This window comes from Stegostoma tigrinum, chromosome 7, assembly GCF_030684315.1.
Source record: "Stegostoma tigrinum isolate sSteTig4 chromosome 7, sSteTig4.hap1, whole genome shotgun sequence".
NCBI classification, from domain to species: Eukaryota; Metazoa; Chordata; class Chondrichthyes; order Orectolobiformes; family Stegostomatidae; genus Stegostoma; species Stegostoma tigrinum.
This window is the reverse complement of record NC_081360.1, coordinates 15,361,240-15,384,439: the sequence shown is the minus strand read 5'-3', so window position 1 is coordinate 15,384,439 and position 23,200 is coordinate 15,361,240. Positions and strand designations below refer to the sequence as shown.

The 23,200-nt window shown below is 44.0% G+C and overlaps 1 protein-coding gene across 2 annotated transcripts in view; it reads right to left on the bottom strand.

Annotated features, from left to right (window-relative positions):
- usp40 (ubiquitin specific peptidase 40) overlaps window positions 1-23,200 on the bottom strand; it is a 117,304-nt gene that overhangs the window by 41,546 nt on the left and 52,558 nt on the right. For both annotated transcript variants that reach the window (XM_048533971.2, XM_048533972.2), the window contains exons 13-17: window positions 13,168-13,339; window positions 10,274-10,358; window positions 8,874-8,944; window positions 2,907-3,253; window positions 659-788 (exon numbers count right to left, since the gene is read on the bottom strand). In XM_048533971.2, the coding sequence (XP_048389928.1) occupies window positions 659-788; window positions 2,907-3,253; window positions 8,874-8,944; window positions 10,274-10,358; window positions 13,168-13,339 (805 nt within the window). The remainder of the gene's footprint in view (window positions 1-658; window positions 789-2,906; window positions 3,254-8,873; window positions 8,945-10,273; window positions 10,359-13,167; window positions 13,340-23,200) is intronic.

The window sequence follows — 23,200 nt, the reverse complement described above, 5'->3', positions numbered from 1 at the left end:
ACACTTAAACATTATTTTCTTATGCTAGCATAGACATTAGAATCTCCTTCCCTATGATAGGGCCAGTCACGAAAGAACACATTCTAAAGAACAAGGAAAATGACTCTATACAGACTTGAGGGTTTTCTGTATCCCTGAAAAATCATTTGAATTTTTCAGTCTGTTTTGCCTTTTCATCTTCTCAACCCCAAATGTGCAACCAACAAGGACAAAAGCAATAGATATACCAAGTGAGACAGGATTCTGACTTAGACATATATCTCAGTTCCTTCATTAGCAACTGATCAAAATTCTGGATCTCGTTTCCTACTGACAATGTGGGCACACATTCACCATAGGGACTGCTGTGATTCATGAAGACAGTCCAACTTCACTTTTTCCAAATGTGATAGGATTGAGGTAATAAATGCTGATCCTGGTTTGACAGCTGAACACCAAAAATTAATACTTTTTCAAAAAGACATGGTTGTCAAGGCAGCAATCCGAAATGACTCACCCTCTGTGGAGCCAAAAGTGCCATTTCTTTTCCCTGCTCTAATTGCTGTGATCATTAATTTGGTGTGTGGCACACATTTGAGGAAATTTCTTTACAAGTTCTCGTTATCACAAATGCTGTTAAACGGAAGCAGCTTGGATCAGTATACAGAATGCTACTTACAGTCTCCATGGTGACTGGAATGGTCACCGTTGTTCCTGCAGTTTGCGACAATTTCTCACCACAGTAATTCTTGACCTGCAGCCAGCTGCGGTCAGCTACAGCTATTGGCATACCATTCGATGTAAGAACACTATAAGAGTGGTAAAAATAGGGATAATTAAATCTCATTAAAGCTTATTTTATACACATGCAAACACAAAAGAATCAGTTATTGTTCAGTTATTTTCTGTGTACCAATTACAATTTCATGGAACCACCACTGTCATTATCCAACTTCTAAAGAATCTTGAGCAACACTTTTGATTTGCACTGAATATTTTATTCCTTTCAAGTTTGGCTACCATCTGTATCCAACGTATCCTGTTCCACAAGAGAGGCTTCAAAACTATTTGAAATTCCTACATCGCCCAAAGTTCACTCACAGGGGCAATCAAATCAGAGAAAAGTTGCCCTTATGAATAGGTGAATAAAATAACGTGGAGTACTCTTTCAATCTCAGGCTGGTAATATGCTCACCCAACGTCAAATGAAGCAGTGAAAGAACCGGTGACTGAAGAAGGAGTGAACTGGCAAAGTGCTGACAGTGAAGGCACTACCAAGGAGTGTGGAGGCAAGATCCAGGAGCTGGAAGTTATGTGCTAAAGGCCAGGACCAGCAACGGCCATTTTGCTAATATTAGGAGGGGCAAGTGGAGTGTCATTTCCCCTAAAGTGACTCACTGGGCTCAGGAGGGATTGACAGGTACGAAGTAAGCGCATATGGATAGAGGAGAAAGGAAGGCCTCAAGAGATCTGGATGGAGGGAGAGAGGCTGGAGCTGTCTTCTGGTTTAGACTTCGAAGTAAGACTATTCATTATATAATAATAATAAATACGGCTATACGTGCTTATCTCAAATACACCAAGTCTTAACTCATAGTTACATTAGGTAAGGTCAATGCTGTCTTCTTCATGTGCTCATGTTAATGTGCATGAGAGACTTCCAATTTACACTACTGAAATCCCAGCAAACGTATTGTGATCTACCTCCACCCAAATGGTGTCATTTAACACTATGGCATCATTGCAGGCTCCTGAGTCCTTTTACAGCATCAAAATTACAATGCGCCACTTGAATGGTCTGAGTGGGACAACTATTTACCAGTTCAAAACAATTGGATCAGACAGAAGATCCTAAGACGTAGGAGCAGAATTATGCTAATGTTCTGGGCACACGGGTTTAAATCCCACTATGGCAGACGATGAACTATAAACTCAATTAAAATGTTCAAATTAAAAAGCTAGTACAACTGTCAATCATCGTTAAAAACTTCATTAAAGGCCATTTAGTGTAGGAAATCTGCCACCCTTACCCGATCTGGTCTACATAACACTCTAAAATATTGGAGTGGAATTCGGCCATTCAGCTCGAGTCTGCTATGCCATTTGATCACGGCCGATTTGTTATTCAACCCAATTCTCCTGACATCTCCCTGGAACCCTTGATCTCCTTACCAATCAAGATTGTATTTGAGTGTCTTTAAGGCAGTCATAATAACTTGGCGACCACTGTCCCTGCAGCAAACGAGTTCCACAGATTAACCATTCTCCGGCTGAGGAAATTCCTCATCTCAGTTCTAAAAGGTTGCCTCAGAGTGAAGGAACAATGTCTTTAGGTCTCAGTGTCTCCAACTAGAGGAACATCTTCTCCACATGCACTCTATCCAGGATATTTTCAAGTCCTCTTGGGCCCTCCCTGACTCCAGTGATTGTTGAAAGATCAGCACCAATGCTTCTACAATCTTCCTCAGCTATCTCTTTCAGAACTCTGGTGCACAGTCCATCTGGAGTGCATGATTTATGCATCTTCAGCCCTTCAGCTTCCTCAGCACCTTCTCCTTAGTGACAGCTACTGCATTCACCTCTGCCCCCGGTTCTCAAAGTTCTGTTTTGCTGCTGGTGTATGCAGTGAAAACTGATATAATGTTCAGTTTCTCTGCCATTACTCTGCTCCCCATTACTACTTCACCAGCCGCAATTTCCACTGGTTCATGCCTGTAACTTACTTACCTTTTAGATATATAAAAAAAACTCTTGCAAGCAGAAGGAAAATTAGATAGAACATTATTAGGAATTAATCATGTACTTTCCTTGGCATTCCCATATAGAACCAAGCTATACTACATAGAGCAAAAATATAGGTCTGACAATAATGAAGTTTTAAGGGAGAAGTAAAGTTGTCTTTGATTAACAATAAAGCAATCTCTTACCTCAGGTTACAGTACTTTTGGTCTGATACTAATATAGTGTCACCATCCTTCAGCCTTAGATCTGCAAGGCTCTTGTGCCCATCCTCAGCATCATATGCAACCCAATTTGTGGACCCTTTATTCTCCAATTTTTTCTTGTAATAAACTGTCAGCTCATCTGGAGAAATCCCTGTTGACAGAGCTAGAATGTCTCGTGCATAAGACAGCAACGTGTTCCGTGTGAACACCCTTTCCATCTCAATGAACTGCACCATCTCGGTTTCTGATTTGCTCCTCAGTGTAGGACACAATATTTTAAGCAGCATGGGTTCAAACTCCTCGCCAGCGTTCATCTCCACTCCATCAACCTGACAACAGACGTAACAAATTGCTCAATATTCACTACTCTAAATTGCATTATTTGTAAATCTATAACCTCAATAAATCTCATCAGGTCAGAGGTAAACAAGCAACAGGGCCACTTGAGTTGGGGAACTTGAACAAGGAGAAATGAAACAAACAGGTGAGCAACAAAGTGCAACACAAAGTAACAATGGAAATATGCATGGTAGAAAAACACTGCAGTAAGTTTACTTAGCTCTGGTACAATCATGTGCAAATTACTGTACAAATTACATAAATATACAGAGACAGTAGGAACTGCCAATGCTGGAGAATCTGAGACAACATGGTGTACAGCTGGATGAACACAGCAGGCCAAGCAGCATCAGAGGAGCAATAAAGCTGATGTTTCGGGTCGAGACCCTTCTGAAGCATCCCACTCTATCCCCGTAAACTTGCATTTCTCATGGCTAACGTACCTAGCCTGCACATCCATGGACACCACAGGCAATTTAGCATGGCCAATCTACCTAACATACAAGTGTTTGGACTGTGGATGAAAACTGGAGCACCCACTGGAAGCCCACGCAGATATGGGCAGAATATAGCTGGCGTTTAAGGGCACTAGTTTAAGATAAGGAACCAGTATCTTACAGGAGAACTGAGAAAACATTTTTTTTCATCCAAAATATCATAGACATACAGAGTGTGCTGCCCAAGTGGGAGTTTGAGGCAGATGTTCTCACAACACCTAAAAAGCAACAGTATAATTACTTAAAATGCTGGGGCATAGTAGGCTATGAACCAAATGCAAGTTAAATGGGATTAGTATAATTTGATGTTTATTGGTCAGCACAGACATGGTGGCTGAAGGGCTTGTTTGTACAGTGAATGGCCCTATAGCTAATAATAAGTCATACCAAACCCGAAACATCATCAATTCTGATTGTCTCGCCACAGATGTTGCCAGGCCTGCAGAGTTTCTGCAGTATTTGCTGTATTTGTATCTGCTAAATTAATGCTAGTTTGGCTTTTCCCAGGGTAATTTAACTCCATGCTTCATTACAGCCTTTGTCCAAACACGAACAAAAGAGCTGAATTCAACAGGTGAGGTAAGAATGACCATCTAAGACATCAACGCTGCAATTGACTAAGTTTGGCATCGAAGAGCCCTAGCAAAATTGAAACCAATGAAAATCAGCAGAAAGATCTCTAATGGTTGGAACTGTACCCATTTTAAAAGAAAACAGTTGTAATTGTTCGAGGCCAATCACTCAAACTGAGGATGCTGCTGGAGGAGTTCCTCAAGGTTGTGACCATGTGGACCAAGTGTATAAATACAATAGCTACAAGAACTGGTCAAAGTCTTGGAATTTTGCGGTAACTCACAACTAATTTGCCAAAATAATAAAATGTGAGGCTGGATGAACACAGCAGGCCAAGCAGCATCTCAGGAGCACAAAAGCTGACGTTTCGGGCCTAGACCCTTCATCAGAGAGGGGGATGGGGGGAGGGAACTGGAATAAATAGGTAGTGAGGGGGAGGCGGACCGAAGATGGAGAGTAAAGAAGATAGGTGGAGAGGGTGTAGGTGGGGAGGTAGGGAGGGGATAGGTCAGTCCAGGGAAGACGGACAGGTCAAGGAGGTGGGATGAGGTGCAGTTGTTTGTTGCGAACTGAGCGGAGGTGTTCTGCAAAGCGGTCCCCAAGCCTCCGCTTGGTTTCCCCAATGTAGAGGAAGCCGCGCCGGGTACAGTGGATGCAGTATACCACATTGGCAGATGTGCAGGTGAACCTCTGCTTAATGTGGAATGTCATCTTGGGGCCTGGGATGGGGGTGAGGGAGGAGGTGTGGGGACAAGTGTAGCATTTCCTGCGGTTGCAGGGGAAGGTGCCGGGTGTGGTGGGGTTGGAGGGCAGTGTGGAGCGAACAAGGGAGTCACGGAGAGAGTGGTCTCTCCGGAAAGCAGACAGGGGAGGGGATGGAAAAATGTCTTGGGTGGTGGGGTCGGATTGTAAATGGCGGAAGTGTCGGAGGATAATGCGTTGTATCCGGAGGTTGGTAGGGTGGTGTGTGAGAACGAGGGGGATCCTCTTGGGGCGGTTGTGGCGGGGGCGGGGTGTGAGGGATGTGTCGCGGGAAATGCGGGAGACGCGGTCAAGGGCATTCTCAATCACCGTGAGGCCATCTCCATGCGGAATGCAGGTGTACAGGGACTGGACGTCCATGGTGAATATGAGGTGTTGGGGGCCAGGGAATTGGAAGTCCTGGAGGAGGTGGAGGGCGTGGGTGGTGTCACGGACATAGGTGGGGAGTTCCTGGACCAAAGGGGAGAAAATGGAGTCCAGATAGGTGGAGATGGGTTCGGTGGGGCAGGAGCAGGCTGAGACGATGGGTCGACCAGGGCAGGCAGGTTTGTGGATTTTGGGAAGGAGATAGAAACGGGCCGTGCGGAGTTGGGGAACAATGAGGTTGGAGGCTGTGGGTGGGAGGTCCCCTGAGGTGATGAGGTCATGAATGGTGTTGGAGATGATGGTTTGGTGGCCTCAAGGCCCTCCGCTTCTTCCTGTCCCGCAGGCCCGACCAGGCCCCCTCCACCGACACTCTCATCCGCCTAGCTGAACTCGTCCTCACACTCAACAACTTCTCTTTTGACTCCTCCCACTTCCTACAGACTAAGGGGGTGGCCATGGGCACCCGCATGGGCCCCAGCTATGCCTGCCTCTTTGTAGGTTACGTGGAACAGTCCATCTTCCGCACCTACACAGGCCCCAAACCCCACCTCTTCCTCCGGTACATTGATGACTGTATCGGCGCCGCCTCTTGCTCCCCAGAGGAGCTCGAACAGTTCATCCACTTCACCAACACCTTCCACCCCAACCTTCAGTTCACCTGGGCCATCTCCAGCACATCCCTCACCTTCCTGGACCTCTCAGTCTCCATCTCAGGCAACCAGCTTGTAACTGATGTCCATTTCAAGCCCACCGACTCCCACAGCTACCTAGAATACACCTCCTCCCACCCACCCTCCTGCAAAAATTCCATCCCCTATTCCCAATTCCTCCGCCTCCGCCGCATCTGCTCCCACGATAAGACATTCCACTCCCGCACATCCCAGATGTCCAAGTTCTTTAAGGACCGCAACTTTCCCCCCACGGTGATTGAGAACGCCCTTGACCGCGTCTCCCGCATTTGGGGACTGCTTTGCAGAACACCTCCGCTCAGTTCGCAACAAACAACTGCACCTCCCAGTCGCAAACCATTTCCACTCCCCCTCCCATTCTCTTGATGACATGTCCATCATGGGCCTCCTGCACTGCCACAATGATGCCACCCGAAGGTTGCAGGAACAGCAACTCATATTCCGCCTGGGAACCCTGCAGCCATATGGTATCAACGTGGACTTCACCAGCTTCAAAATCTCCCCTTCCCCTACTGCATCCCTAAACCAGCCCAGTTCATCCCCTCCCCCCACTGCACCACACAACCAGCCCAGCTCTTCCCCCCCACCCACTGCACCCCAAAACCAGTCCAACCTGTCTCTGCCTCCCTAACCGGTTCTTCCTCTCACCCATCCCTTCCTCCCACCCCAAGCCGCACCCCCCGCTACCTACTAACCTCATCCCACCTCCTTGACCTGTCCGTCTTCCCTGGACTGACCTATCCCCTCCCTACCTCCCCACCTACACCCTCTCCACCTATCTTCTTTACTCTCCATCTTCGGTCCGCCTCCCCCTCTCTCCCTATTTATTCCAGTTCCCTCCCCCCATCCCCCTCTCTGATGAAGGGTCTAGGCCCGAAACGTCAGCTTTTGTGCTCCTGAGATGCTGCTTGGCCTGCTGTGTTCATCCAGCCTCACATTTTATTATCTTGGAATCTCCAGCATCTGCAGTTCCCATTATCTCTGATACTAATTTGCCAAATCCTGTTTACCAAGTACAAGAGTGTGATGAAATATTCTTCACTTGCTGGTTAAATGCAGGTCTAAGAATTCAACACCAAACATCAAACAATTGGCATCTTACCACCATCTTAAACACTGAATCCTTCCATTACTACCATATTGTGCAATAATGCGTATCATTTAAAAGATGCATTTCAGCAATTCACCAAGATACCAATAACAACATCTTCCAAGCACCATTTCTTTTAAACTGCACAGACACACAGCTGCGGTGAGGTTCCACTCATGCTGATTAGCATGCCGATGCACTGATTTCCAGCTTTGGAAGTTAAACACAGACATTGAAGGTATACACACTGATAAATAAATTAGAGGGAGTATTGCTTCCAAGCACACCAGCTCGACCTTTAGAAGATCAAAATCAACAGACACATTAGAAAACACCTTTTGCAAGTTCCTTTCTAAACTATATACAATCCTGCCTTGGATCTATACCACTGTTCCTTCACTGTAATGGGACTAAATGCTCAGAAGACTCTTCCAAACAGCACTGACATTGTACCTAAATCACATGAATTGCTGTGGCTCAAAAAGGCAGCTCACCACCACTGTGTCGAGGGCAGTTAGGGGTGGGCAATACATGCTGGTCATGCCAGTCATGTACACATCACAGAAACAAGCAAACTGTCAAATTAAAAGGAAAGAAAAGCACATGGAAAGGAGAGAGAAGGGAACAAGTGCAGAATACATAGTGAGCATGCACAAAGACGGACAGAAGAAGTTATGAATGTATCCATGGCAAACATAAAATAATTACAGAAAACTAAAGAAAGACAGGGACAGTGAAAAATAACAATTAGCAAAACAATTTTCAAGAATAAACATCATAACATATAGATGCTGATCTAGAAATCTAATGAAGATATTTTTTAAAAAGTAACAAGAATTGACAAGGTAGGGAGAACCTATTTCTTCCGGTGGCAGGGACCGGGACAAGGGGGTATAACCTTAAAATCACAGCTAAATCTTAGACATGATGTCAGGAAGTACTTCTTTACATGAAAGGCAACGTAAAGTTGGAAGGCTCTCCCCAAAAAGCTGGTACAGCTGGGAGCCAATTTTTAAAAGAAAAATTGGCTAAGGGGGTGCTGGATAGTCTGAATGGCCTACTCCCGATATCCTATATTTCTAAAGCAGAATAGATATATAAATATTTGCAACTTCTTATCAATTGATCATGCATATGCGGGAGTGAATGGAGAAATATTGACTTTCACGCACATAAACATGGAATTATGCTGCTGTTTGACTTCTAAAGCCTTTAAGTCCCCTTCCCCCCCACCTCATTTTCAGTCCAAACTGATGAGATGAAGGTTCCCTCAATCTTAAAGACTCCCTTTGAAATGAGTTAGAGTAGTTTCAGCTATAAAGAACAAAACTTGCCAAAGTTCAGAAGTAAACTGACAATCTCACACAGATGTCACTGCATAAATGATTTAGGGAAAAAAAAGTGAACGAACAAGTAACTCACTGAGGCATGTTGATGGGCTTATGGGGTTAAAAAAATGCTTCAGTCAGCAACTAACTGAGCTGTTCTTGACTCAGCACTGATTAATGCGAAAACAAGGTGCCCAAAAGGGTAAGTCTTCCCAGAGCTATTAACCCTTACACTGTAATAAGCATAATACAATAAACACAAAAGAATCAAAAATCAATCACAAACAAATTAATTTTTTAATTACCTGGTTACCGTTCCATATAAAGAGAATGGCTCCATCCGTGATGCCCAGACTGTACAAAGAGGTGTGGTCCTCTGGGGTAAGAAGGGAGGAAACTGCAATCAATACATAGCTTGGAATGTGTTTACATATTATTACTCAGCATATTGTGGTGAATAATTCCTGGCATTGCGCATTATGTTCAACACTGATGTTGCAAAGACGAACATTGAAATTACAGGTTTCGCCACACAATTACAGCTTGTCGCGGTGAGCCAGCGTAGTTCTCTAGATGGCTACAGCATGGCACTGAACGAAGCCATCAGTGTGGGTTCAATCCCTGCATGAGCTATGGTAGTTTATGGAGTCTTTTTCCCTAGCTTTTCACATTTAGATGCGAAATGAGACGTACAATTGACCCTCTCTAAAAGGACAGAGATGTCTATCATTCTCCTGGAACGATGGCTAATTACGTAAATACATCTCATTTAATGTTCATCAGGAATGTTAGACAAAATGTTAAGAATTTCATAATTAGTGTAGTCTTTTTATTGTATAAAAATACAATATTTATATGAAAAATTAAACTATGGTTACAAGTTCACTTATATACCACACACATTCGCAACTCTTTCCACTAACTAGTCCTATTGATTCATTGTTTGTGTCTTGCCATCACAGCCACACTTCACTAAAAGTCATTGATAATTAGCAAGGTTAGTTTTATCTCAGAAAAAAGTTGGAAATGAAAACATGTCTCAGATGAATAAATTAAGGCTCATGTTATTAAAACCAAAAAACACTGACTAAAGTCTAGCCAGGAATGGACTGAAGATTAAGAGAGTAAATATAGCTAGAAATGATCAAATATTTGAAAATGCAATGAAAGGACCATAGAAATGACATGCAATAAAACTCAATCAAGAATCATTAAATGTAGATTTATAGGATTAGGCAAACATTCTGGTGTTTTAATTGTTTATTGCTTAAAATAGGAAGTGTCTCTTTTGCAGAGCCTCCTTAAGGGTATTTAAAAAAATACAAGCAGGATTACGGCAAGGTGAATTATACACAGTCGATTGCATTGTATGAGACAAAGAAAATAATTCTGAGCCTTTCTAAGTTATCCTACTAATAATACAGAAGTGACGTGGAGGTGCTGGTATTGGAATGGGGTGAACAGAGTCAGAAATCAGATGTCACCAGTTTATAATCCAACGAGTTTATTTGAAATCAAGTTTCACAGCACTTGTGTTTCATTCAGCAGCGCTCCAAAAGCTTGAGATTTCAAATAAACCTGATGGACTATGACCTGGTGTCATGTAACTTCTAACAATATAGAAGGCAGCTGCCATGTATTTGCTGGCGGTGCGGCATGTTTTTCAACTCCTACTAATTGCTTCTCTATTTGTTTTTTTTCTTACCATGGAAGGTCTCGTAAAGGTGAAGACCAGCAGGCAACTTCTTGGCAGCAGTGATGACCATATCACCCTTCCAAAATTCCAGCAGCTGTAATGAGACATTAGTGGTCATATTATGTACTTGCATAAAAAATGGTCTGTGGATCAACAAGATTGACTCCTAACAACTGGTATTGCTAGAACTCTAAAGAGGAAGATTCATTCATGACAGAATTTTATGACTTGAGGAATGGAATGGCTGTCTAACCTCAGGTTCAAGCCTATGCCATTACTAAACTATAGGAAAGAGGTGGGCAAGAATATTGGGGTTTCACATTGCTCTCATCTGTATCATGATGTTGTTGCTGTTGAGCATCTGCACCACAGGAACTGAAGAAAATATACGAGGAGGGAGGGAGAAAGATAAACAGCATACATGAGAGAGGAGAGAGAAAATACAGGAAATTAAATCTTTTACTCTTATGAAACCTTTCTCAAGATCTCCCAAAGCACTTTAGAGCCGAATTAAGCACATTTTGAAGCAAAAAGGAAGATTCCATAACCAGGAATGATAATGCTTAACTAATCTGTTTAAGTAAATGTTGGTTAAGAGATAAAAATGGGTCAGAATGAAAGATCCCATTGCCTAAAGAGCTACAAATGTAACCTGTGGAGAGAAAATATAATTAATATTTTGGGTCTGTGATCCTTCTTCGTAACACTGGACTCAAAACAGTACCTCTGCTTTCTCTTCACAGATGCTGCTGAACCTAAGTTTCTGTAGCACGTCCTGTTTTTGTTTCAGATTTCCAGCATCTGCAGTTCTTTTTTATGTTAAGTATTTGTCTGGTTATTAATAACAGCAAAATTATTCAAAACACAGCATTTTGTCGTGCAAATAACGTAATCTGATATTGCATCAACACGCATCATTGCTGAAAATGTTATTTCAATTTTAGAACTAAGGTTTTGGTAAATTCTGAAATGGTAGCTGTATGAAGTTTTGATATTACCTCTTGTTCAAATATGATGAAATAACGAACAGGCAGTTTTATTAATTTTGTTCTTCTAAACTTGAAATTATTGAGAAGTTTTTACAGAGTCATACAAGTATTACAGTGCAGAAAGAGGCCATTTTTGGCAGATGAAGTATAATGTAAATATATATAAGGTTATCCACTTTGGAGCAAAAACAGGAAGGCAGATTATTATCTGAAAGGCAAGAGATTGGGAACAGGGGAGGTACAACAAGAAATAGGTGTCCTTGTGCACCAGTCACGAAAAGCAAGCATGGAGGTCCAAATGGTAGTGAATATGACAAACTGTATATTGGGTTTCATAGCAAAAGGACCTCAATGCATTGCCGCAATTGTGCAGGGGATTGGTAAGATATCATCTGATATATTGCATGCACTTTTGATCTCCTTACCTGAAGGAGGATGCTCTGGATATAAAGGGAGTGCAACAAAAAGTTTACCTGACTGATTCTGGGGACGGCAGAATATCATCATTGGCATTTAGAAGAATGAGGGGAAATCATATGAAGATCTAACTTAAAATTCTAACAGGAGTAGAGATGGCAAATGCAGGAAGGATCTTCCAGATGACTGGGGTGTCCAGAACCAGGGGTCAGAGTGTAAGGATGTGGAGTAGGCCATTAGGACTGAGATGAGGAGAAATGTACTTACCCAGAGAGTGGTTAGCCTGTGAAATGCTCTAACACAGAAAGTGGCCAAGGCCAAAACATTGAATGCTTTCAAGATGGAGTTAGATATAGTTCTTAGGGTGAGTAGAATCAAAGGATACTGTATGGATGATCAGTTATGATCATGTTGAATGGTGGAGCAAGCTTGAAGGGCTGAATGGCCTGTTCCTGCTTTCATTTTCTGTTTCTATCATGTCTGCATTGAGCATTTATCCTCATACTGTTGCACATTGTTCCTATTCAATAATTATTCAATGCCCCTCTGAATGCCTCCACTGAATTCGCCTCCACCACGGATTCCCGACCCAAACCATTCATTGTGCATACAAGATTTTTTCTCATCACATTTACAACATTTGCAAATCATGTTAAAATCTCTTGTTCTCAATACTTTTACATATAGGAACAATTTGTTCCTATCAACCAGATCCAACTCATGATTTTGAGAAGTTTTATTTGATTTCCTCTTAGCCTCTTCTCCCCAAGGAGAACAGCCCTAAGTTCTCCAATCTATCTTCACAACTAAATTTTTGATGTCTGCAACCACTTTCCTAAATTACTTCTGCACTGTCTCTCCAATGTGTTCACATTCTTCCTACAGTTTGGCATCCAGAACGATACACAATATTCAAACTTAAGTTGAACAAATGGTTTATACAAATTTGATATCATATCTCTGCTCTTGGACATTATTAATAAAGGTTAGGCTATTGTATGCTTTATTAACTGCTCTCCACCTGTCTTGCCGCCTTCAATCATCAATGCATATATACTTAGGTCTCTTTGCTCCTCCAGCTCCTGAAGTACAAAAATGTGATCAATAGTGATCTAAAAACATCACAACAGATTTCAACACCCATGTGCCCCCTCAAATTAAAAAAAACTTAACATTTCAATGTCAGTAACCAGAAAATTTAAGATCATTGTCAAAGAAGTCAAGGAGGGCTGTTTTCCATTATGGAGCAAATAGTTGGCTTCCTTGAAGAGTAGTGGAAGCCAGATTCAATCTAACTTTCCCCGATTAACATGAAAAGGAGAAATTTGAAGAGTTATGTGGAAAGTGCCCAAGGATGACGATTAACTGAATGGCCCTTCCAGAGAATCAACACAAGCAACAACAGCAGGACAAATGCCTTCTCTGTTTTATTATTCTATGTGAATTTAGCAAGAAGATTTAGTACATCATTGTCATTAACGAATATTCTGCACTTACCTGGAAAATAGCTTGTCTAAGATCACCAACCGTTTTCCTCCTATCAATGGTTATCGTCAGTACGCTGTCCTTCTGGGAAGAAGCTGGGTGTAGGGCGCCATTTTCAAATTTATACTCAGGACCCAGGTGAAGATGGACTTCAAAGTTATTGGTTGCAGAATCAAACTCTGCCCTGGATTCGAAATGGCACAATAAAAACATGTATCGGTCTTTTTTTATGAAGTGGTCTTGATACAAAGGGAAATTTTGGTTTGTAAACAGCATCCCTCAAGACTTGCTTGAAAGCTGACTGACTTCAGTTAATGCAAGGATTTGAATGCCACACGGCCAATGAGATCATTGCATCTCATGTGACCTACATTAAAATCAAGGTTTCAGAATTAAACAGTCAAACTTCTACATGTAGAAACAAGGAACATGGGATAAAACTAGTAGTAACAGCACAGACTAAGGAACAGAAGCACAAAACAGTCATAAAGATCTCCTGTTCAGACTGGAAGGACATATCAGCGGTGTTCCAGAGGACTATGGTTCTCTCTACATAATTTGAATGATCTGGACTTGGATATACAGAGCATTATGTGAAATTACAAAATGCAGTTTAAAAAAAAAACAAAAGAGGACAGGAACAGACAACAGAAGGATACTGTTTGGAAAAACAGATACATGGCAGAGATATAAATTGCAGGAGGAAGAATGAATAAAGATAATATAAACTAAATCATAAAAACTTGAAGGGGTGTGAAAAAAATAGAACTCTGCTACACAATTGTTTGAGGATGACGGGAAAACATTTTTAAACCGTCCATGAAATCATTAACTTTATTAATAGGATCAGAATCTAAAAATCAGAAAGATTCTGTTAAGAGATAATGGGAACTGCAGATGCTGGAGATTCCAAGATAATAAAATGTGAGGCTGGATGAACACAGCAGGCCAAGCAGCATCTCAGGAGCACAAAAGCTGACGTTTCGGGCCTAGACCCTTCATCAGAGAGGGGGATGGGGGGAGGGAACTGGAATAAATAGGGAGAGAGGGGGAGGCGGACCGAAGATGGAGAGTAAAGAAGATAGGTGGAGAGGGTGTAGGTGGGGAGGTAGGGAGGGGATAGGTCAGTCCAGGGAAGACGGACAGGTCAAGGAGGTGGGATGAGGTTAGTAGGTAGCTGGGGGTGCGGCTTGGGGTGGGAGGAAGGGATGGGTGAGAGGAAGAACCGGTTAGGGAGGCAGAGACAGGTTGGACTGGTTTTGGGATGCAGTGGGTGGGGGGGAAGAGCTGGGCTGGTTGTGTGGTGCAGTGGGGGGAGGGGATGAACTGGGCTGGTTTAGGGATGCAGTGGGGGAAGGGGAGATTTTGAAACTGGTGAAGTCCACATTGATACCATATGGCTGCAGGGTTCCCAGGCGGAATATGAGTTGCTGTTCCTGCAACCTTCGGGTGGCATCATTGTGGCAGTGCAGGAGGCCCATGATGGACATGTCATCAAGAGAATGGGAGGGGGAGTGGAAATGGTTCGCGACTGGGAGGTGCAGTTGTTTGTTGCGAACTGAGCGGAGGTGTTCTGCAAAGCGGTCCCCAAGCCTCCGCTTGGTTTCCCCAATGTAGAGGAAGCCGCACCGGGTACAGTGGATGCAGTATACCACATTGGCAGATGTGCAGGTGAACCTCTGCTTAATGTGGAATGTCATCTTGGGGCCTGGGATGGGGGTGAGGGAGGAGGTGTGGGGACAAGTGTAGCATTTCCTGCGGTTGCAGGGGAAGGTGCCGGGTGTGGTGGGGTTGGAGGGCAGTGTGGAGCGAACAAGGGAGTCACGGAGAGAGTGGTCTCTCCGGAAAGCAGACAGGGGAGGGGAGACTGCACTGCCACAATGATGCCACCCGAAGGTTGCAGGAACAGCAACTCATATTCCGCCTGGGAACCCTGCAGCCATATGGTATCAATGTGGACTTCACCAGTTTCAAAATCTCCCCTTCCCCCACTGCATCCCTAAACCAGCCCAGTTCATCCCCTCCCCCCACTGCACCACACAACCAGCCCAGCTCTTCCCCCCCACCCACTGCATCCCAAAACCATCCAACCTGTCTCTGCCTCCCTAACCGGTTCTTCCTCTCACCCATCCCTTCCTCCCACCCCAAGCCGCACCCCCCGCTACCTACTAACCTCATCCCACCTCCTTGACCTGTCCGTCTTCCCTGGACTGACCTATCCCCTCCCTACCTCCCCACCTACACCCTCTCCACCTATCTTCTTTACTCTCCATCTTCGGTCCGCCTCCCCCTCTCTCCCTATTTATTCCAGTTCCCTCCCCCCATCCCCCTCTCTGATGAAGGGTCTAGGCCCGAAACGTCAGCTTTTGTGCTCCTGAGATGCTGCTTGGCCTGCTGTGTTCATCCAGCCTCACATTTTATTATCTAAGATTCTGTTAAGAACAGGTTAGGAATCAGCTGAAATAGAGTTTTCAATTATGGGCAACAATACTGTAGGAAAGCCATATCATGGATGACAGTCTTTAATTATGGAGAGAGATTACCAAAGCTAAAGTTGTTCTTAGAGCCAAAAGAGTAAGGAATTGGAATGAAATATTCAAAATGGTGAATCATTTTGACAGAGCAAATGGGCAATGTTTGCAGTGGCAAAAAAAGCTGGTAGCCAGAGGACATTGATTAATAGTAACTGAGAAAAGAATCTGAAGCAACATGGGTAAACCTTTCTTACGTGAGGATTGAGAATGCTCTGTTTGAAAGGCTGACTAAAACAGTCAAGAGTAATGTTTAAAACAGAATTGGATATTTCCCTGGACAGAGAAAAATTACGAGCTACAAGGAAAGTACAGGGAAATAGAATTAATTTATTATCTCTACCGATAAATTGACAAATGCACAATGGGCTAAATTGCTTCCTCCTGTGATATATACCAGTCTACAATCCTGCAAATATACCATCTTTCAACTTGTCTGTTCTGGGTTAATATAATTGTTAAAAAACAAATGTTCTGTGCTCAAGTTTGTGGTTTGTTGCCGTGCATTACTTGGCAAACAAAAAATGTCTATTGATATGACAAAATTTGTTGTCATTTGTGTATGGAGTGAAAGAAGGCTTTAGAAATGCAGCATGCCAGTTCAGTAGTTGATATTAAAAGGAAATCAAAAGCATCAATGGGATCATAAATGGAATTAGGAGGAGCTTCCAGCTGCATTATTCACAAACTCTAAGGTAACTTCAGAATATCTGTACGTACTTAAATCTGAAACAGCCTGAACTCTTATCCATTCATTTTCTGTTGTGCCACCTGTTAGGTCACTTTCTAAAGTTCTCACACCATGGTAAAATTTGTGGTTCAGTAATGTTTGCAATTCTGTTTTGAGATGGTGCACGCAGTAAGCAGATAGTAATCTTCCAAGATCCTGGAAAAGTCCCAGGTGATTGATAAAATATCAACGAAACATCTTTATTTGAGAAGGGAAGGAGACAAAACTAGTTAACCATGGACCAAGAAGATAGCAAGAACTGCAGATGCTGGAGCCAGAGATAAAGTGTGGAGCTGGAGGAACATTGCAGGCCAGGCAGGATCAGAAGAACTGGCAAACTGACATTTCAGGTCAGGACCGTTCTTCAGAAATGAAAGGTTTCTGAAGAAGGGTCGTGACCCGAAATGTCAGTTTTCCTGTTCCTCTGATGCTGCCTGGCCTGCTGTGTTCCTTCAGCTCCACACTTAAATATGGACCAGTTGGCTTAATGTCCGTCATTGGGATAAAGTTAAAGACTGGATATAATAGCACAGCATTCAAAAATACAAAATATGATCAAGTAGAGTCAGCATGGTTTTATGAAGGGGAGATCATGCTTAACAAATTTAGAAGAATTATTTGAGGAAGTAACAAGCAAGTTAGACATAGGGGAAGCTGTGGATGCAATGTCCTTAGAGTCCTTTATTCATTAACGGGATGAGGACTTTGCTGACTACTTATTGTCCATCCCTAATTGCCCAGAGGGCAGTTCAGAGTCAAGCACATTGCTGTGGGTCTGGAGTCACCTGTACGCCAGACCAGAGAGCTTCCATTGCTGCGAGAACATTAGTGAACCAGATGGGTCTTTCCAACAATCGACAATGGATTCATAATCATCATTAGATTCTTAATTCCAGATATTTTTATTGAATTCAAATTCCATCATCTGCTATGGTGGGATTTTAAGCTGGGTTCCCTGAATGTTATCTGGGTCTCTCTGAGTTAACAGTCCAGCGATAATACCACTAGGCCATCGCCTAGGGCATCCCCTGGTGTTCGATAAGGTAACACATATTAAGCTACTTTAGTGTTGGTGCTAGTATATTAGCACGGACAGTGAATTCACTAACTAACAGAAGGCAGTTGGGATGGGCGGAGGGGTGGGGCATTTTCAGAGTGACAACCTGGAGGTGTGCCACAGGGGTCACTGCTGAGGTCACAATTACTCGCAATATATATTGATGGCCTGGATGACAGAAGTTAATGTACTGCTGTCAAGTTTGTAGATGAGAAAAAAAACAGGTTTGAAGGCAAGAAGATAACAGTTCTGAGGAAGGGTCACCGGAACCAAAACATGAAATCTGATTTTTTTTTCACAGATGCTGCCAGGCCTGCTGAGCTTTCTAGCAACTTTTTTTTTCCCCCTGATTTACATCATCCACACTTCTTTTTTTTAAAATCAGATAACATAGTCTGCAGAGATGATGTAGACAGGTGAAATAAGTGGGCAACAAGTTGCCAGGTGGTAAATTATAGAACATTGCAGCACAGAGATAATGGGAACTGCAGATGCTGGAGATTCCAAGATAATAAAATGTGAGGCTGGATGAACACAGCAGGCCAAGCAGCATCTCAGGAGCACAAAAGCTGATGTTTCGGGCCTAGACCCTTCATCAGAGAGGGGGATGGGGGGAGGGAACTGGAATAAATAGGGAGAGAGGGGGAGGCGGACCGAAGATGGAGAGTAAAGAAGATAGGTGGAGAGGGTGTAGGTGGGGAGGTAGGGAGGGGATAGGTCAGTCCAGGGAAGACGGACAGGTCAAGGAGGTGGGATGAGGTTGGTAGGTAGCTGGGGGTGCGGCTTGGGGTGGGAGGAAGGGATGGGTGAGAGGAAGAACCGGTTAGGGAGGCAGAGACAGGTTGGACTGGTTTTGGGATGCAGTGGGTGGGGGGGGAAGAGCTGGGCTGGTTGTGTGGTGCAGTGGGGGGAGGGGATGAACTGGGCTGGTTTAGGGATGCAGTGGGGGAAGGGGAGATTTTGAAACTGGTGAAGTCCACATTGATACCATATGGCTGCAGGGTTCCCAGGCGGAATATGAGTTGCTGTTCCTGCAACCTTCGGGTGGCATCATTGTGGCAGTGCAGGAGGCCCATGATGGACATGTCATCAAGAGAATGGGAGGGGGAGTGGAAATGGTTCGCGACTGGGAGGTGCAGTTGTTTGTTGCGAACTGAGCGGAGGTGTTCTGCAAAGCGGTCCCCAAGCCTCCGCTTGGTTTCCCCAATGTAGAGAAAGCCGCACCGGGTACAGTGGATGCAGTATACCACATTGGCAGATGTGCAGGTGAACCTCTGCTTAATGTGGAATGTCATCTTGGGGCCTGGGATGGGGGTGAGGGAGGAGGTGTGGGGACAAGTGTAGCATTTCCTGCGGTTGCAGGGGAAGGTGCCGGGTGTGGTGGGGTTGGAGGGCAGTGTGGAGCGAACAAGGGAGTCACGGAGAGAGTGGTCTCTCCGGAAAGCAGACAGGGGTGGGGATGGAAAAATGTCTTGGGTGGTGGGGTCGGATTGTAAATGGCGGAAGTGTCGGAGGATAATGCGTTGTATCCGGAGGTTGGTGGGGTGGTGTGTGAGAACGAGGGGGATCCTCTTGGGGCGGTTGTGGCGGGGGCGGGGTGTGAGGGATGTGTCGCGGGAAATGCGGGAGACGCGGTCAAGGGCGTTCTCAATCACCGTGGGGGGGAAGTTGCGGTCCTTAAAGAACTTGGACATCTGGGATGTGCGGGAGTGGAATGTCTTATCGTGGGAGCAGATGCGGCGGAGGCGGAGGAATTGGGAATAGGGGATGGAATTTTTGCAGGAGGGTGGGTGGGAGGAGGTGTATTCTAGGTAGCTGTGGGAGTCGGTGGGCTTGAAATGGACATCAGTTACAAGCTGGTTGCCCGAGATGGAGACTGAGAGGTCCAGGAAGGTGAGGGATGTGCTGGAGATGGCCCAGGTGAACTGAAGGTTGGGGTGGAAGGTGTTGGTGAAGTGGATGAACTGTTCGAGCTCCTCTGGGGAGCAAGAGGCGGCGCCGATACAGTCATCAATGTACCGGAGGAAGAGGTGGGGTTTGGGGCCTGTGTAGGTGCGGAAGATGGACTGTTCCACGTAACCTACAAAGAGGCAGGCATAGCTGGGGCCCATGCGGGTGCCCATGGCCACCCCCTTAGTCTGTAGGAAGTGGGAGGAGTCAAAAGAGAAGTTGTTGAGTGTGAGGACGAGTTCCGCTAGGCGGATGAGAGTGTCGGTGGAGGGGGCCTGGTCGGGCCTGCGGGACAGGAAGAAGCGGAGGGCCTTGAGGCCATCTCCATGCGGAATGCAGGTGTACAGGGACTGGACGTCCATGGTGAATATGAGGTGTTGGGGGCCAGGGAATTGGAAGTCCTGGAGGAGGTGGAGGGCGTGGGTGGTGTCACGGACATAGGTGGGGAGTTCCTGGCCCATGGTGAATATCTCTTGATGACATGTCCATCATGGGCCTCCTGCACTGCCACAATGATGCCACCCGAAGGTTGCAGGAACAGCAACTCATATTCCGCCTGGGAACCCTGCAGCCATATGGTATCAATGTGGACTTCACCAGTTTCAAAATCTCCCCTTCCCCCACTGCATCCCTCAACCAGCCCAGTTCATCCCCTCCCCCCACTGCACCACACAACCAGCCCAGCTCTTCCCCCCCACCCACTGCATCCCAAAACCAGTCCAACCTGTCTCTGCCTCCCTAACCGGTTCTTCCTCTCACCCATCCCTTCCTCCCACCCCAAGCCGCACCCCCAGCTACCTACCAACCTCATCCCACCTCCTTGACCTGTCCGTCTTCCCTGGACTGACCTATCCCCTCCCTACCTCCCCACCTACACCCTCTCCACCTATCTTCTTTACTCTCCATCTTCGGTCCGCCTCCCCCTCTCTCCCTATTTATTCCAGTTCCCTCCCCCCATCCCCCTCTCTGATGAAGGCTCATTGCAGCACAGTACAGGTTCTTCGGCCCTCAATGTTGTGCCGACCTGTCATACCGATCTCAAGCCCATCTAACCTACACTATTCCACGTACGTCCATATGCTTATCTAATGACAATTTAAATGTACCTAAAGTTGGCTAATCTACTACCGTTGCAGGCAAAGCGTTCCATTCCCTTACTACTCTCTGAGTAAAGAAACTACCTCTGACATCTGTCCTATATCTTTCACCCCTCAATTTAAAGCTATGCCCCCTCGTGCTCGCTGTCACCATCCTAAGAAATAGGCTCTCCCTATCCACCCTATCTAACCCTCTGAATATTTTATATATTTCAATTAAGTCACCTCTCAACCTTCTTCTCTCTAATGAAAACAGCCTCAAGTCTCTCAGCCTTTCCTCGTAAGACCTTCCCTCCATACCAGGCAACATCCTAGTAAATCTCCTCTGCACCCTTTCCAAAGATTCCACATCCTTCTTATAATGCGGCGACCAGAACTGCACACAATACTCCAAATGCGGCCGCACCAGAGTTTTGGGATTATGTGAGGTTATGCACTTGCCAGGAAGAATAGTGAGTTTAACATTAATGAAGTGGAGAAAGACTATAGAAAGCTACAGCACAGGAGGATTTAGGAGTCCTCATGCATTAATGTTATAGCATACCAGTTCAGGAGGTAACAGGAAAAGCAAATGAAATGTCAGCCTTTATTCTAAAGGTAACAGGAGTGTAAAAATATTGAAGTCTTGGTATGCAGTAAGTAGGAACAGAACTGCAGTCAGAAATAAAATTCACATCACTACAAATCTTTTAACATGCTTGTTTTGCCAGTAAATTTGCATTTAAAAGTCTTACTGTAAATCCTCAAACAGCAACTTTCCTACCAATTTATGCAGTATTTTGCCTGAGCCAATCCCCTGTGCTTTTCCCAAGTTTTTCCCAGTTTTAATATAGTAAAAAGGCAGTTTTAATTTCTCATTCATGTATTTTCTAGCACACCAAGGGAATGCAAGGGAATCCACGAAGCAAGAGGCAAGCAGTAAGAATCACAAGGTATGAGCTTCCTCAAGCAGAATCAAACACTCGCTTTAGTACTTCTGGAGCCATTTAGAAAAACTGTGCAAGAGATATAGTTCCTAATTTACTAAGACTGACCATACTTAAAAATCAAAAGCTGCATTCCATTTTGATTGTGTCTGCACCTTAAAAGAGGAGTAAATTTATGAAAGGCAGGTCATCCTTTTCCTTTAAATTACATTGTTAGTAATAGAGTTCTTTATAGCAGCGTAGCAACTTGGTAGGGTTGAACAAAGGGAACAACAACTTGTATTTATAAAAAGTGATTGAATGCATCTCAGAGGAGCACCAAACAAAAAAGGTCACGAGCCACATCAGGAGACACTAAGTTAGATGATTAAGTTCTATACAAAAAATAATTCAATGAGTGCCTTAAGGGAGAAGTGCAAAGCAGAGTGGTGTGGGGATAGAATTCAACAATTTAGGCACTAGACAATGGAAGACATACCACCAACACTGGAGCAATTAAAATTGGGTATGCTCAGGAGAATAGAAGTAGATGAGAATAAACATCACACAGGATTGCAGGACTAAAAAAATTACAGCAGTAGGGAGGGAAAAGACCATGGAGACATTTGAAAACAAAGATAAGAATTTCTATCCAATGTAGCAGGGTTCATAGATGAACAGGACTTAATATGAGTGAGGATACAGACAGCAGCATTGCACAAGTCCTTAAATCTGTGGATAGTGGAATAGAATAGGAAACCAGCTAAAAGTGCATTGAGATAGTCAAATCTATTTGTTTTCATGCATGAGAAAGTCAAAAGGAAGACATTAAGTTTCAGGATATCACTACTAAATCTAACAAGGAATTCAGGAGAGAGACCTCTTTACCCAGACAATGGTCACAACGTGGAACCTGTCACATCAGTAGCTGAGGAGAATAGCACAGATGCATTTAATGAGAAGTTAGATAAACAGGAGGGAGAAATAAGAAGAAACAAGAAGAAATAATGATAGGATTACATGCAGAGGGCGAAGGCTCATGTACAGCATAAACACCAGCACAGAAGGTTGGCTCCAAAGATTGTTTTTGCGCTATAACTTCCAAGACACAGTATTGGCATCCTATTTCCAGCTCTCTATTACTGAGGAAACGTTGACCACATCACTGAAGTTAAGGCAGTAGCTATAACAAGGCATATAATTTAACTTGCCCAGCAATACTGCATTGTCAAATCGATTGGTAAATGGTATTTTAAATCATAATGGTAAGAAGACATTCAAAAGTAATAAATATAAACTTGAAACCTATTGCTAGAAAATTTGTTGTAAGTTTAATTATCTGTAACCATCTGAACAAATTACAAACTTTGGCACACTGAATCAGTTGGCAACTTATAAGATGTCTTTAAAAATCGCTGTTTTCCAAAGCCCAATCAATAATATTGTGGCAAATATTGAATAAAAGATTTTTTTGGGGGAAAAAAAATGCTCTCTCATGACTAAATAAATTTATATGATGAACAGCTCAACCATTCAGTACATTGGGGAAATCAAACAGATTGGATGAACGTTTTATGAACATCCCTGTTCAGTCCACAAGTATGGCTACAAATTTCCAGCTCCTGTCATTAAAATTCTCCACCAATTTGCACAGTCTCCTCACGTTCTCAGCCTACAGCTGCACACCAGTAATGATCAAGTTAAGTATGAGGAGCTGTACCTCATCTTCTCATTACAGACATTACAGCCTTCCACACTCGATAGTGAATTTAAAA